We start from the raw sequence: 16802 nt of genomic DNA on the forward strand, positions 1-16802 counted from the left end.
GTTTTATTTGTTTGCTTTTTATTATTTTATTTTTATTTTTGTTTTTTTTGTTGTTGTTTTTGTTATTGTTGTTGTTTTAAAATGGATAGTTTGTTTTTAAAATCCTCACCATCAAAACAAAAGGAGACATATGTACTACTCTTTGTAATACTTTAAGCAATAAAACAAAATTAAAAAAAAATCCTCACCATCAATCTGTTGCCTCTCGTAGGCACTCTAACCGAGGATCAACCAGCAACTTAGGTACCTAGGTATGTGCCCTGACCGGAGAGCAAACCCGGGACATTTGGGTATATGGGATGATGCTCCAACCAATTGAACCACCCGGCCAGGGCTGATTTTTATGTTTTTGAATGAATTAGATTCCTCTTAGCAGAGCCGACCATCTCACCCCTAGGACTTTAAAGCCTTCTTCTATATGACTGTATGCTGTATGCATGCTTGCTAACACTTTCATAGTCTTGAGATCCAGTGGAATAGTATTAAATTATCTAATTATGATGCACTGAACGCCTTAACACTTTCTCTTTAAATATGGCTTCAATGTTTCACATTTATCTACCACAGCATATTAGGTGATAATTTTTTATAGGCTTCCCATAGAAGCTTAGTCAGTATTTTTTGCTAGGAAATTTTCAGGAAAAATAAAATGTTTGAACCCCTGTACATGAATACAAATTGTCTGGGGCATTTTTTGTGGGGCAATGAGAAATTTAAAAAAAACACAAATTTTTATGCAGTACCTGTTATGTGCCAAACAATTTTATATATGGCATTTCATTTAATCCTTTTAGTAACCTCTAAACAGCGGTTCTCAACCTGTGGGTCACGACCATCGAAAAACACATATAGCATATCAGATATTTACATTACGACTCATAACAGTAGCAAAGTTACAGTTATGAAGTAGCAACGAAAATAATTTTATGGTTGGGGATCACCACAACATGAGGAACTGTATTAAAGGGTCGTGGCATTAGGAAGGTTGAGAACCACTGCTAGAGAAAGTACAATTACTAACCCAGCTCACAGATTATCAAACAAAGAGATTAGGTAATTGGCATAGCCCAAAGTCAAACTGCTCATCAGAGCTTAAATTCAAACTGTTTCTTTTACACGAAAGCACATATTGTTTACACTTTTTTACAGTACCGATTTTCTAAACTGGGATGTTAGTGATGAAATAAGATATTGTGACTTGTCCTTCAATTAGATATTTTCAGTTTTCACTTTCGGCTTTTGAACTAAATCGCCTTCTTTCTCATACACCTCTGCTATGTAACTATCAATAAAAAGTGGGTAACAGAACACCTATTGCCTCTATATTAACTAATAGCTATCCCATGTCTGCGAAAAGGAACTTTTAATACAAAAACCATCCACCTGACTGATAGGTCAAACTTCACAGCCAATTTTCCCTTTAGTACTTGCAACTGAGCTTCCTTAGTTCTTCTGTAAATGAGAACCTGGGTAAACAACCTGGGTTACTGAGCAATGGATGAAGTCAGAGGAAGGGAGAAAAGGGTATATTAAGAAAAGGAAACTCAGAGAGATCTAGAGGGTATTATGCTAAGTGAAATAAGTCAGGCAGAGAAAGACAAATATGTGTGATTTCACCTACATGTGGAATCTAAAAACCATCAAACAAAACAAAAACAGACTCATAGTAATAGAGACCAAAGGGATGATTACCAGAGGGAGGGATGGGGGATGGGCGACTATAGTCAAAGGGAAAGGGGAATATAGTGAATAATATTGTGGTAAGTTTACAAGGTGACACATGATTACTAGAATTAGTGATATGGTCACATTGTAAGGCATAAAGAAGCAGAATCACTATATGATACACTTGAAACATAATATAGCCATCATAAGATTGTATACTAATTACTAGAGGCCTGATGCATGAAATTCGTGCAAGAGTAGGCTGCCGGCACCAGCTTCCCTCTGGCACCCGGGACCCAGGCTTCCCTCGCAGTCGTGGCTTCATCCAGAAGGATGTCCAGTCTAATTAGCATATTATGCTTTTATTATTATAGAGACTTTAAGAAATAAATTTTAAAAAGAAAAGGAAACTCAGAAAGTGATGAAGTTTTAGGGAAGCCAAGTGAGAACAAGAAAGATCACACACAAACTCACATTATTATTGTGGCCATGAGTAGAGTTTTCTTAGTGATTAAATGACTCCTATTTTCCTCCAGTAAAATCATTTCTCAGTTTGCAGGATCACAGCTACATCTGTGCAGCTCTTGGTTCATTGTTACATATTGCCCCCATGTTGGAAAACAAGTCACCCGCCAGTTTAAATATTATTGACTCATTGATTGAATTCTTTTAGTAGGAGGGCATGTTGCGATGAAAGACCAGTCTTTTGTTGTTTTTAGAATACTTACTCTAGCTGTATGTGAAACTGCATTATTCTCTTGCTATCGTTTTTCAGTTTGCTATCATGAAGTACTAAATTTATGGTGGATTTTTGCAATTTGCTATAAATACATATTAAGACTTTTGGAGAAATACCCTATCATTAATCTTAAGGGGTTTTGTAAAGCATGGACTGTCATGAAAATTCAAAGAGCCATTTGCTTTTTCTCCAAACCAGAAACATATTCCATCTCCATAGGTTTATGTAATTCTCACATTCATGAGCACATCTGCCATGAGTGCCACTCATCTGGATGACTCTAAAATACAGAGTTCCACCAACAGTCCTATTGTAGAATGGGCCAACTGCCCAAGAATGTTTGCTTAGAAGGGAGAATGAGGAAAACTGATTTCTTTGTTCTATATCAGTGGTTCTCAACCTTCTGGCCCTTTAAATACAGTTCCTCATGTTGTGACCCAACCATAAAATTATTTTCGTTGCTACTTCATAACTGTAATGTTGCTACTGTTATGAATCATAATGTAAATATTTGATATGCAGGATGGTCTTAGGCGACCCCTGTGAAAGGGTTGTTCGATGGCCAAAGGGGTCGCGACTCACAGGTTGAGAATTGCTGTTCTATATCATCCTACTTAAAGGCTACTCATGAGCCTTAAATTTTAATGAATAACAGCAACAATAATGGCAGTTAACATTTAATTATTTATCACATATTAGAAACTGTCCTAAGTACCTTCCCTATAATGTCTCCTTTCCCCCCCCCTCAAAACAATTCTATAAGGTAGGTTCTATTTTTAACCCCACTTGTCAGGTGACCTGGCAAGACTAAGCTACCTCAGGAGCATGAGCTTTCCCCAAAGTCACACACTGGGCATTACTTAGCTGGGACTGGGATGTGTGATTTTCTGACTCTGAAGCCCTACAGCCCTGCTTTGCTGGCACCACCAGAGGTAGGAGGACTGTCTAGCTATTTAGGACTGACTTGTACACACCCTGGGAGACACGGATCAAAGGAAGAGCCATCACCACTTCAGCCAGTACATGCCATGCCAAAGGTCAGATCAGTCTAAGCCTCAATATCACTATTTCAAGAAAACAAAGTTCCTTCTTGGAAGGAAAATTACATGTAAAACCTTTTTGTGTCTTTCATAATAAAAACACATTCAGGTATGCCTTCCTGGGTTTCATGTTACCTTTTCTGCCAGCATCCAATTAAAACAATGGCTGCAAGTTTCCATTCCCCTCAGGTGGGCACCTGGCTTACAACAGGCAGAGCTCTCCTTGTGACAGGTGTGCTGACAAAGCCCTCATCTGTCCTTATGAACACCTCTCACCACAGGACTGCTGGGTGGTATGCTCGCCCTTTAGAAAATCTTGGTGTATGATTATTCAGACTTGCCTAAGAAGTCAGCTCATAGACTCTTCCATAAATATATACAAATAGAGAGAAATGAAAAATGAAAAGTAGAGTTTGAAATCCCACAATTAAATACAGTACATCCTCACTTAACATTGTTGATAGGTTGTGACTTTAGACAAAATGATGTATAACAAAACCAATTTTACTGTAGGCTAACTGATATAAACAAGAGTTAAGCTCTTACAGCATCTCATTAATTTATAACAAAATGACATTGAACAAAATGATTTTATTTGAGTACCTGCTGTATGTCTGTGATCCAATATTTTGAACATTACATTCCGGACTTCCCCTGAAAGTCCAGGATGGGTGATGACTGGGAGTTTTACCCCATTCTCTCCTGGGAAGAGCTCTACACAGCTGTGTAATGGTAACATCTGTGTGTCTCCAGGAAGCATATTTAATTGATTCTAATATCCATCATGTATTGAGTACCTATTCTTTCTAAACACTTTTTAAGTTATAAAATATTTCCAGTCAGTATACATCTTAACAATAATAGGCCTTCATAATTACATGTGATTCATGTTCTCCTGAATTTTCATATTTCCACTTTATACTCTCTCTGCTTTGCTTTTAAGCCTGGGTTTTCTCTTAAGCGCCATGTCAGTCACCGGTGACTGACACTATATTTTCTGTTTGGACCTTGTCAGTCTCCGGCCGCCAGCCTATCGATGAAATCAGATATCACGGGCTAAACGGAAAGGAAGACAAAACAGGTTTGGCACTTAACGTGTTAATGTGTGTTGATGTTCCTTAAACAAAACAAAACAAAAATCCATGAGTGCAAAGCCCAACAATGCCCTATCTTCTCATCAGTGTTGCTGATGGACACATTTTTAGAGAGATACTGTTCTCTTTCCTCTCACCACTCAAGATGATATCAGTCCTGTAAGACTTCTCCCCAAAGCGACAGAGAAGAATGAAGGTACACAACTCAAACACCTGGGAGTAATCTGACACAGCCTGCCACGCGCATCAAAATTCCAGCACTGTAGCATTTCGTTTAGTCTTTAAACTCAAAAGCATTTGCATTGTAGTCTATAATATAACCATATTTGTTTTCCTATAAATATTAAGAGGGTTTCTTCTGAATGTGCCCCACACTCCTGTCCACGTTTGCACAGCCCTCAGAACACTGCTGTAACTCTGGTTCTATACTCCAAAGAGCATGGACTGTATATCACATTAAGAGGCATCAACATGTAGCTGACTGCATAACTTGGGATCACTAACACTATTACCATTTAACTGCCTCTGACAGATGCAAAGCAACTTTTCTCCAAGTGAATCCTTTTTTCCAAACGCCTTTCTATAATATAAAATGATGATGAATTACTGCAAGAAAATTTTTCAAAGACCAAGTTGAACACTTTTTTGTGAAAAAGGTCTCAGGTTTGGAAAGATGGATATTAAAGTACTAAGATATATAGAATCATATTTCTTATCCAGAAGTTAATTTTACTTTTATGTCTTTCCTCACTCTAGAGTATAAATCTTTTCTGAGAACAGAACATTCCTCTTTTCTTTTTCCTTTTGTTTCTTCTTTTCCTTTCCATTTCTTATTTATGTTGTCTAACAGAGATGAACATTAAGGCTCGACTTTACTGCCAGGTGACTCCAGTATGCATTTATTTTTAATTTCATGCTTCAGATATACAAAGTGGACTAGTATCTCCTTTGTTTCTTCTATAGGCTTAAATCAATCTAGTTAGCGTTTCCTTAAAGGAAGAGGTTCCTGTAGCAATAAAGGAGCAGTGAAATATGGGACAGATGTTCAGAGGTCTAAGTTTGCCTGGTTCTCGTATCTGTTAATGTATGTACCTGCTTTCCTCACCTATCAGATAAGACTACTAATAACACACACACAGTTTCCTTGCAACTAATGCAGTTTGAGTTAATTTTAAAGTATTGAGCTGGTTATGGTCAGATTCTAGAGCTCCTGATTCCACTCCCTGATTGAATCACATGGCTAAGATACCTCAGGCAATGACACTTCAAATTCAGCAGGATGGTCTCCCAGAGAAAATAAAATGAACCCCTTCCTGAGGATCACGTTCCCATATTGAAAGCTTGCACACATAAAGCCCGCACCTTCCTCCAACCACAAGGCAGGCACAAATGTTGCCCACGATGTCCTCACCTGGGTCGGGCGGCATACAGGTACAGGAAAAGAGAGTATTGTAGCCCACTTTGAAGTCAGAGTTGATGGGGTAGTAATCGGCTAGCTTGATCATCTTCTTAAAAGCATCGTAGATAAAGATGAAGCTAATCAGAGAAGAGAAGCCCTCTTCAGTGAAGCGAGTAAAGTACTGAACCAGGAAGCTGGCGTCAGTGGCTACCAAAATGAAGCACAGGAAGGCTGACCACAGGCCAATCCAAAGGCGAAACTCCAAGTAGTCAAAATCATGGTCCCTGAAAAGGAGAAACAAAGGTTAGACTCCGCCTCCAATGACCACAAAGAATAATATGCAACTGCTGAATGTCTGCAGTATGACTGCTAACATTGCAAGATCGCATTGAGCCACTAGATAAAAGCTCATTCTTGTTTTCCAGAAAATATCAAGTTTAAGGATTTGGTCTAGTGATATTATTATGCCACCATAAAGAAATAATTCCTTGCTTGGCCGGCATGGCTCAGTGGTTGAGCATTGACCTATAAACCAGGAGGTCATGGTTAGATTTCTGGTCTGGGCACATGCCTGGGTCTTGGGCTTGATCCCCAGTAGGGGGCGTGTGTGAAGCAGCCAATGGATGTTTCTCTCTCAAAGACGTTTCTCTTTCCATAACGTGGGTGGGCCTTGTCCAATCATCTATTTCTGTATTATTGGGATACAATGTACAAAAATAATGCAGAAGAGACAGCAGAAATTGGGAAACAGTTGTGAGCTCTTTCCTTCATCCTGTTCCTAATTTTAAAAGGTGACAGCACACATCGTTCACATTTTTTTTTATGATTCTCCAGTTTTCAGGGCAAGCATTAAAACCTGTATCCCATGTCAGAGAAAATCTGTGGATGATGTAGAGTTACTGTTTGAGCCTACTGAACCTACAAAACAAGAATTTAACAATTTCTCAAAAAATTATAAAATATGTTGGGGAAAGTCTGGGAGAGACAGAGTAGAACAGTTTCTTTACTGAAGGATTTCTCAGATCCCTTAGTAAGCTAAAGTATAAAGTGAACTGCCAAGAGGGAGATATAATATACAGCATTTCCCAGACTTATAAGGATCACAGGAGCCTTTTTTCATAGAGTATCCATGGGACTACTAATTGATGAAACACACTGTGGGAATTATCCATCTACACAAAATACTCTGCATCTAGACAAAATATGAGCACTGTCATTGTAATATTTAAGTAAACGATACAGCACTGTAAATAAAATCAGGTTTGCCACAACAAGAAACATGTGAGAAACCCCGCTTTAAATCCAGCACTGACTCACAAGGTTTCTTGCTGCTTTACAACTGTTTTCAAATAAATTACTTGGAACTATGTTTATGTTACCAATTATGACGAAACAGAAGGGAAAGTGAGAAAGGAACTTACTTCGTGAAAGGAAATAATCTCTCTCCTTCAATTATCTAAAGTAAACTGGGATGCAAACATTTTCTGTAGATTAAGGCTCTGATCACATTGCATCCAATAAATCTTCCTGCAAAGGTTGTGCGTGTTTGTTCCTGTTTATAGTACATGCTTGTTTAATCTTTCCACAAAAGCTCTCTTGTCTCACACAATGTTTTCCTAAACATATAAAAACTGTTTGACTCTTTCTATAAACTGACATGAACAGAATTCTTTCCAATGTCTTTCTGAGAATTATAATAGAGGAGGGATATGTAATAATGAGCTAGAGAAAACTCACATTATTATTTAAAATGTAGAACTTCAAATTCTCAGAAGACCCTCGCTGATATTCTCAACCCAGTTTTCAAACCGCTAGTTTTAAGTCCTCATCCCCTCCTCTATCTTGTGATCATTTCTGATGGGACACAGTTTCAATTTTATATGAGTTGTTAAGTCCATGAGGTATAATACATGTAATGACATTTCTAACATTGAAATACTAAAAATGTATAATAATATAATATGGAAATTCCAACAAGGAGTACTAGGAAGTTTTATGAAATTCTTAAATCTGTTTCAGGGTTGAGATCTGCCAGTAAAGGCAATTTTCTCTTAAAGGTATTAAGTTCATTAGAAAGAGGCTGGAATACCCAATTTTATTTCAAACCCATTTGTGTGCTAATGTGGCCACTTGGATAATTTGCTTAACTTGATTTTCTCCTTCTTACAATGATCCGTCAATTTCTAAAAGAAAATATTAATATCATAATTATCATGCCCATTAGTATGTCTAGTGATTCTGTAAGAAATGGATGCTATGGAGTTAGAAAGCAGGGACTCATATCCCAGCCCTGCCAACGACTGGTGATGTAACCATCAGCAATCCACTTACCCACTCCACACCAGCTTTCTCATCGATCAAGCAGAACACGGCCCTACCTCACAGGACTGCTACAAGAATTAAATGAGGGAGTATATGTAATACACATAAGATAATGCTTGGGACATGGTCAGCACTCAACAAATATTACTTATTACTCAGCTGAGTGCTACAGTATATCTGTAGCTAAAAACACTGTAGTGGAGGTTAGGAGCAGAGGACCACTGGAGCAGCCAGTCTCTTTCATGAATGAGCCATGTGACCTTGAACAAGACACTTCCTATCTCTGGTGTGTCAGTCAGGGTCATGGCAAGAACTAGAAGTCATTTTCAAATGGGTTTTTTGAGAACAACTTAACAAATGGGCTATTTACAGGGACCAGCAACATCAGGAAGCCATTCCTACCTCCTGGTTTGAAAAGGCCAAGAAAGGAACAGACCCTGCTGAGGGCTACAGACAGGGTGTAGGAGCCGCCCTACAGGGGCTGCACTCAAGGGACCAGCCACTGCCAGGCAAGGGTGCTAAGCCGAGACAGGGAGGTGGGGAGGCAGACACATATCCTGACCTCTCTTCATTCCTGTCCTGTGGGTGCTCCACACTCCACCAAACCCATCGGGAAGTCAGAGGGCAAAGGAGCTCAAGCAGGAAGGTAAGGGGCAATGATGGGGGAGGCATGGGCCTCATGGAATCAGATGTAAAATGACTATTGGACTGACCTCTCAGGGCCATTCACCCTCCATGGCTTACAACTCCCATATTCTGGTCTTCTGAACCACTATCCTATGCTCCATCTAGACTACGGATGTTCTACAGTGACAGTCCTAATTTACAATTAGATGTGTCTGTACATACTTGCTGAAATTAAATAGAAGCCTCTCAAAAACCAGAACAGGCCCCGTGCTGCTCAGAATAGTGAGGGGCTGACCAGCGAAGAGACAGAAGATGGCTCCAGAGACGGCCGTGCCCAGGAAGCTCTCCAACACACCCTAGTAGGAAGAAAACACAGGTGTTAAAATGCAAGGCATTTTTCTTCTTGTGTTGGTGTCACTAGGGAAGTTAGGCCACCTGATATGCTATTATGAGGGCCATGCAAACATAGCAAACAGATACGAACAATAGAGTCTTACCCATACAAGTATCATCATTTATTTTACCTTGCGTGCGATTTAGTCTTCCTCCCTACCCCAATGGCTGAATTGCTCAAAGAACAAAGTGACTAAAGTGACAGGTGGTTGACTACAGAAGGCGGAAGATGACTCTGACCCATTCGGAAAATAATACCTGAAGCTTCTGCACATAAAATCACATTATACAATCCCGCCAAGTGGGGAGAAGTGATGTAGCCCTTTGGACGGTGTTTTAGTCTTTGTGGTGACCTTCAGTGTTGTTTTAGCCTGATTTCACCTTGCACATAGCTGGTTCTTATAAGCAGTGACATTTTATGCACAAATGCTATTTTTTTTTAGAGGAAAGCTTTTAAGTGCAGAGGGGAGCAAAGGGGACACACAAAGTAGATTGCCCTCCAACCTGCAGTCTCTAAGACATCAATTCCAAAAATATTCTTATTACAATTCCTTGTCCAATGCCATCTCAGACAGGGGCTTCCATTTACTTTATCTTAGAGGAAGTGAATCTGCAGGGACATCGTAGCTAAACCTTTGCGGCCACACCTCCCTGGAGTTACATCTCTGGAAATCAACCCATTATTTTCCTTTAGCAAAACAAGAGCAAAGATAAATGAGCTACAAAGCATCACTGACTTACACAAGTATGCTACTTTAATCGCATCATTTGGGACCAATGCCTCGGATGGTGGCAAACTGGCCTGTTTCCTATATTTTTCATCATTTCAAACTTCAGTTAGAGAAGCCCACATTTATTTGTAAAAAGGTCCACTTGTAAATGTAAGACAGTACTCTATCAAGAGAGGATTTTTAAATATAAAAATATGACAAGACCCTTTATGTAAGACGGTAAATCTGAACCACAAAAACTGTAAGATAAAATAGTTTTTAAATGAGTCAAGATATTCTACAGCTTTAAAAGACATACATATATTTAGTGGTAAATATAGTAGGGAGAATTAGGGGATCCCTGTAGCTTTATGTGTATACTAAAGAAAATGGTACTAGGAAGATTTCCCTCTTCAACTGAACAATAATTATTTGTTTGTAGAAGCATGACTTATCTACACTAATAAAATAGAAACATGCAAATTGGTCATCACTCCGCTACACCCACCAGCCAATTAGGATGGGTATGCAAATTAACCCATCAAAGATGGAGGGTTATTTTGCATATGCAGGTACGGAGTGAAGACTGAAGGCTCCGGCCTGAGTGAAGACTGAAGACTGAAGACAACCGAAAACTGAAGAGGCTTGGCTTCTCCGCTGCAGCTGGAGCGAAGAACCCTCGAGGCTTGCTTTCTCCAAGGCCTGTTGCACGAATCTCTTCATGCAATGGGCCTCTAGTGTTTACATAAATCTAAACATCCCTCTGAGTGGAGCAGATGGCTCTCTGGGAATCTGAGATGTTCCCAGTCTTCCCCCCCCAACCCCCCAGTTAACGTATCCACCTATCAGCTTCCCTAAGTCACCTCGTTCCACTGCCCCCAAAATTCTCCTGCAACTTTTCATTCACTTTCACATAATATACATAAAATGACTGCAAATAAATTGGTGTGTTTTTTAATCAACTAATAAAATTGAAATACACTAAGTGCTATCTCCATTCAAAAGCCATCCTAGAAGACCCTTATTATAATGATTACTGAGCACATTTTTTGTACAGCTTCAGAGCCAGCAATATTCTCCTTAAAATGACATCCTTCTCTTCTACAGATAGAGTTTAATTCAGAAAACAGACACAAATCCTTTAGCGTAGCACCATGTCACAATGGAGCTGAGGTGGGGATGGGGATGACAATAACACTGGCTTCTCACACCAAGAGTATACACATCCTGAAATAATTGAGAACAATTTCTTCTTCTATCTAAGAAGTCTGGCAGAAAGAGACCCTGTTTCCAGGGATGTAAAATCTACTGCATGGTTGAAAGGTGCCATCTTATTTTATAGCCAATCCATATATAATCAGAGTGTCCACTCCTTTCTTACTCAGAGAGACAGGGAGCAGAACCAGGCAGCATTTATGCAGAGACTAATTTATGCACAACCAATTAGTATCAGTCTTCATCTCTTACATGTGAAGATACTGAGTTTCAGGAGGTTAAATGAATGAACAAATCCACATTTGGTACAACAATGAGGCACAACAAGTCTTTCAAGCCACTACGTCACCCTTAGCAAGGAGAAAAGATGTGTCTGTGCCTCGGATATTCTTGGACATACAGTTTGTCTACTCCTTGTGCATTGACATTGGGTTATCATCTATCTTTCTTTTTCATGACTTACTTCAATGTGTGTTACATGAAAGAGTAGGACTGGAATGCTCCATGTGGCGGGACAAGCTGCACTGAGTACATGTGATAGGCAAAGTTTTTTGGCCTGCATCATTCTTTATCAAGCATGGGGTGCCTATTTTTCATCACTACTGCAGGGTCAAAATACAGCAAGGCCTGGGTGCAAAAGAGAACATGAAGGAAGGTAGGAGGAACGTGAGATTAAGAATCTCTACTTGGTCTGACATCACCATTAGTAACTGTGAGGGTAGGAACAGGGCCTCCTAGGGTCCTGATATTTGTCTTCCTCCCATAATGCTATACACTATACCTCACAAGCTCTTCAGGCATCTGGGAAGCGATATAGGAATCCAAGAAGAAATGCCCAAATCACACCCTACGTTCCACTTATCAAAGGTCAACAGCCATGGCTGCACATTCAGTAAAGATAACAGCAACTTTCTTCCAGAAAATGGCTTTGATTTATGGATGCCATGTGACAACTAAAAGGCAGATTATTTTTATTTCAGTACTTGATCCTTTGGTAAGTGCTAAAGTTTCCATTCTGTGGCTGACAATTTTGAAACAGAGAAAGGTGATTAATTATACACACTGCACTGGAAAGAAACTTGCTTGAACTTAGAGATGCTTCCAGCATTTCTCAGAAAAGAACTATTTTCACCATATTTTGACATGTTACTCTTGACAATACAGAAATTTTTTAAAAAAACAACACCTCATGCATTGAATAACTTTAGTTTAATTGTACCTAGAATTTAAAGCCATTTATAAAGTGAACTATCAGAAATCCCTTTTCTGATTTACTATATTCAGTGTTCACTGATATAAAAAAGGAAAATAATGGGTGGATGTGCATATTTTTAGTAGCTATATCTCAGAAAGATACTTCTATACCTTATTTCCCAAAGATGAGCAAACTCCATAGCAACTCATGAGAATGCAGATGGCTGAGCTCTGATGTATAGCAGAATCAGGAGCTATAAAGTCCTCCAACTCCATTTTGGTTAGGTTTTATCGTATGTCATTTCTGATCAAGTGTTGCCCACTGCAGAACAGTAGAAGGAACACACAACTGGTGGGCAGCAAATCTAGAGTCTAGACTTCATTCTGCCACCAAAGAGCTGATGATCTTGGGAATGTCACTTAACCTTTGTCAAATTTAGTTTTTTCATGTTGCAGATAAACATCGAGCTGATATAGTATAACTATGGACTCAGGCTTCAGACAATCTCAAGTTTACCTGTAGACTGTACCATGAAGTAACTAGCTCAGTGACTTTAAGCTAGTGACTTAACCTCCTTATGGCTTAATATATGTAGTAGGTTAGATAATGTATATAAAGTGCTTAGCATAGCCTCTGGCAGGTAATAACTTTTGATGAATAGTAACATAGACATACTGTATTTATTTAGATATAAGGTGAAGTTGGGCTAGATGATGTCCAAGGTCACTTCCAGGTGGCTCAGCACAAACAGCATGTCTTGGATTCAGGAATATCTCGGGTTTAAATATCTGCTCCACTAGTCACCAGACTCTCTAACTCCTAATTCTCTCTTCTGGAACATTGATGGCTATTTACAGGATAATCATTTGTACTAAATAAGGGAATCCTATATAATAAAAGGATAATATGCAAATTGACCCTAAAGGCAGAACGATCAGAACGACTGCTAGACCAGTCACTATGAGGCGCACTGACCACCTCTCGGTTTCTTTCCCTGGCCGGCAGGCTCTGATCGTCTGATGACAAATGAGAAACCGGGGGTGGGTGGTAGGGGATGCAGGCGGTGCCAGGCCAAGGCCCCCGCCCCACCAGTCGCCCCACACACAGAGGGCAGCCCATGGTGGGGCGGGGCTGGTGAGCGGACAGTAATAGCTGACCTCTCAGTCCCTTCCCCTGGCCATCAGGCACTGATCACCCAATGGTGAAAGGGTGGCGGCGGGTTTCAGGGCTGGCAGTGGGCAGCCAGGGAAGATGGCCCTGATGGCAGACCACACCTAGGGACCGTACCTGCTCACGAATTTTATGTGCTGAGCCTCTAGTAATATATAAAGAGCTAAGAATACAGTAGAGATACAGCAAAATGTTAGTTCCCATGATTATCGAGTCATAATAACAGAAAGAGAAAAATGGCACCACTGCCCCCCAAAACAAAGAATTTTCTGTTTCTTTGACAACTTTCAACCAAGTGAAACTTGGAAAATAAAATACGTTGGTGTCAGAAAATGATAAAGCATTCGCCAACATTATTGTTATAGTCAAGCTTTAAAATCAACAACAACACTAAAATGTTTCCAAGATAAAGAGAGAAAATCTAGTCCCTGCCCATGGGTAACTTATGCAAACTGTGTAGCACGTTGAATAATAAAACCAAATTTCCTTTAGATAAGTCTTTGATTCTGAAATTTAGCCAAGAAGAATGATGCAGCCTACTGCCAGTTAAACATCACTGTTGGACATCAGTAGTGAGTGCTGTTACCTGCAGTTTTGACACCAGGTTCCCAGCATAAGCCAAGCCACATGATCAAAATGAGAGGAGAAATGATACAAGTATATAATCAAATTTTAGGCACATGCGAATTACTTAAAAAAATTTTTAAGAAAAAAATAGGCCTTTTTTTTTTTTTTATCTCTACCTTGAAAAATTGAATCATAACCTCAGAAGATCAGGCCTAGGGAATCAGCATGCTTTCAAAGTTCCCCAGGTGATTCTCGCGTGGCCCAATTTTGAGTCGCATTCAAGCAACCTTTCCCCCTCTTCAAAACATGAACCACCACTAGCATAGTTAAGGCTCAGTTACACCGACCATTCATCTACAGGGGGAAGAAGATTGGATATCCAACCCTCATTTTTTATTTCACCTGAGTAGCTACAGCCTATAAATCAGTGAGTTCTGTCCTGACAGATCGCAGCTGCCAAATCCATACTGCCACCTACTCTGCCTAAAAATGCTTTGTCGTCATAAACAGGATTTCTCTTCACACTGCCCAGCAGGAACCAAAAAAGAGGGAAGACTTGAAAGACAAATTAGCTCCCCACTTGAAGAAAAGCATGAGCCAAAAGAGCTTCAACTCCAAGCCTAACAGGACGGACGGGCAAGACAGGGAGGCTTTACAATGTCTTTTTGTTTGAAGAGCTGGGAGTATGTATCTAGATCGTCTGAAGTGCCCAAACATCAAATGCCTGTATAACCTTACACAAAAATCAATTCCAGATGGATAAAAAATTCAAAGGAAAACATTAAAGACCTAAGATATGTGGGTAAATATTTTTCTGATCTTGGGGTAGGGAAACCTCTCTAAGTATATCATGAAAATAAGAAACTATAAAACACTGAATATTTTGACTACATAAAAGTTGGAATCCATACAGCAAAAGAAATCATAAATAAGGTTAGAAGGCATACAGTAAATCTAGGAAAAATATATTTGTGATATTTCTGAGAAGCAAAAGAAAATATCCTTATTACATAAGTTTTGAACAAGTCAATGGGAAAAAAACAAGTGGGTAAAAGGAAAATACAGCAAGGACACAGATATAAATAAGAATAGATAGCCTTCCCTGACCAGTGTGGCTCAGTGGGTTGGAGGGTCATCCCATACACCAAAAGGTTGTGGGTTCTATTCCCAATCAGGGCACATACATAGGTTGGGGTTTCCATCCCTCGTCAGGGCATGTAAGGAAGGCAACCAATCAATGTTGTCTCTCACATCGATGTTTCTCTCTTTCTCTCTCCACCCCCCTCCTCTCTAAAATCAACAAGCATATACTCAAGTTGGGATAAAAAGAAAAGTGTAGTGAATAAAAATGTGAAAGGATATTCACCCCCACTAAAATTCAAATAAATTTGAACTGAATAAGAATGAACTATCGTTTTTCAACCCTCAGAATAACAAAAATGAGAAATCCTGTTCATGCAAGGGTGTAGACAAGTGAGCACTCTTGTCCATTATTGGTAGAAGTATAAATTGGCATAACCTTTGTTTACAGATGAGAAAATTGTGGAAAACTGAAAGCCTAGTAATAGGGGGTTTATTTAGTAAATTATAGCACATGTATTATGTGTACAAATATATGTAGTCATTAAAAATGATTCTCAAGATCCATATTGAAGTGAAAAGACTTCCATTAAATCATGCTTTGAAATAGTATTATCTCATTTATATAAAATCTTATATATTAGTCTGTTTGTACAGGCATATGAAAAAGGTATTCATGAAAAAATTAATGGTTATTTCTGGGTGATAAGTATAAGGGGAAAATTACATTCTACCTAGTTTTATTGTATTGCTTGCATTTTCTACAATGCATAATTACATCTTACAAAAATAAAGTTATTTCAAACTAATTTTAAGCCAAACGCAAAATAATTCTAGAAATTTTCAACACTTGGCATCCCCAACCAGCCTAATTACTATCATTTTCTGATCACAAAGAAAATAGAGGTAACAAATTCTGGTAAGTAAAATCTAGTCACAAATGATAATAAATATTCTATCAAATAAAGAGGGGATATGCTAATTGACCCTCACACTGTCGCAAAGATGGCAGCATCCACAGCCAATAAGGAGGGAATATGCTAATTGACTGCCCCACCCTCAAAGATGGTGGCACCCATAGCCAATAAGGATGGAATATGCTAATTGACTGCCCCGCCCTCAAAGATGGCAGCTCCCATAGCCAATAAGGAGGAAATATGCTAATTGATTGCCCCACCCTCAAAGATGGCAGCACCTACAGCCAATAAGTAGGGAATATGCTAATTGACAGTCACATCGTCAAAAGATGGTGGTGCCCAGTCCCCTCAGCCCTGCCAGGGTGACAGGTACAAAGCAAGGCTGGGCCCGGCCGCTCCGCGTGCCTGCCTCCAGAGTCCCCCAGTCCCCTCGGCCCTCCAGCCACCCAGGGCAAGCCTGAGGCTCAGGTAATCAGGGCTGGCCGAGGCTTGTGCTGCCGGCAGTGGCAGCAGCAGAGGTGTGATGGGGTGTTGCCTTCCCCTGATCGCCAGGTCGCCTCCTGCCCCTGAGGGCTCCTGGACTGTGAGAGGGACAGACTGGGCTGGGGGAACCCCCCTCCCATGCATAAATTTTCATGCACCGGGCCTCTAGTGTATACACACACACAC

At 39.7% G+C, this 16802-nt stretch overlaps 1 protein-coding gene across 5 annotated transcripts in view; it reads right to left on the reverse strand.

Annotated features, from left to right (window-relative positions):
• SLC4A4 (solute carrier family 4 member 4) overlaps positions 1-16802 on the reverse strand; it is a 340638-nt gene that overhangs the window by 62990 nt on the left and 260846 nt on the right. For all 5 annotated transcript variants that reach the window (XM_059669116.1, XM_059669125.1, XM_059669135.1 and 2 more), the window contains 2 exons: positions 9109-9242; positions 5950-6221 (listed from right to left, as the gene is read on the reverse strand). In XM_059669116.1, coding sequence (XP_059525099.1) covers positions 5950-6221; positions 9109-9242 — 406 coding nt within the window. The remainder of the gene's footprint in view (positions 1-5949; positions 6222-9108; positions 9243-16802) is intronic.

The sequence above is a fragment of the Myotis daubentonii genome, chromosome 1, assembly GCF_963259705.1.
Source record: "Myotis daubentonii chromosome 1, mMyoDau2.1, whole genome shotgun sequence".
NCBI classification, from domain to species: domain Eukaryota; kingdom Metazoa; phylum Chordata; class Mammalia; order Chiroptera; family Vespertilionidae; genus Myotis; species Myotis daubentonii.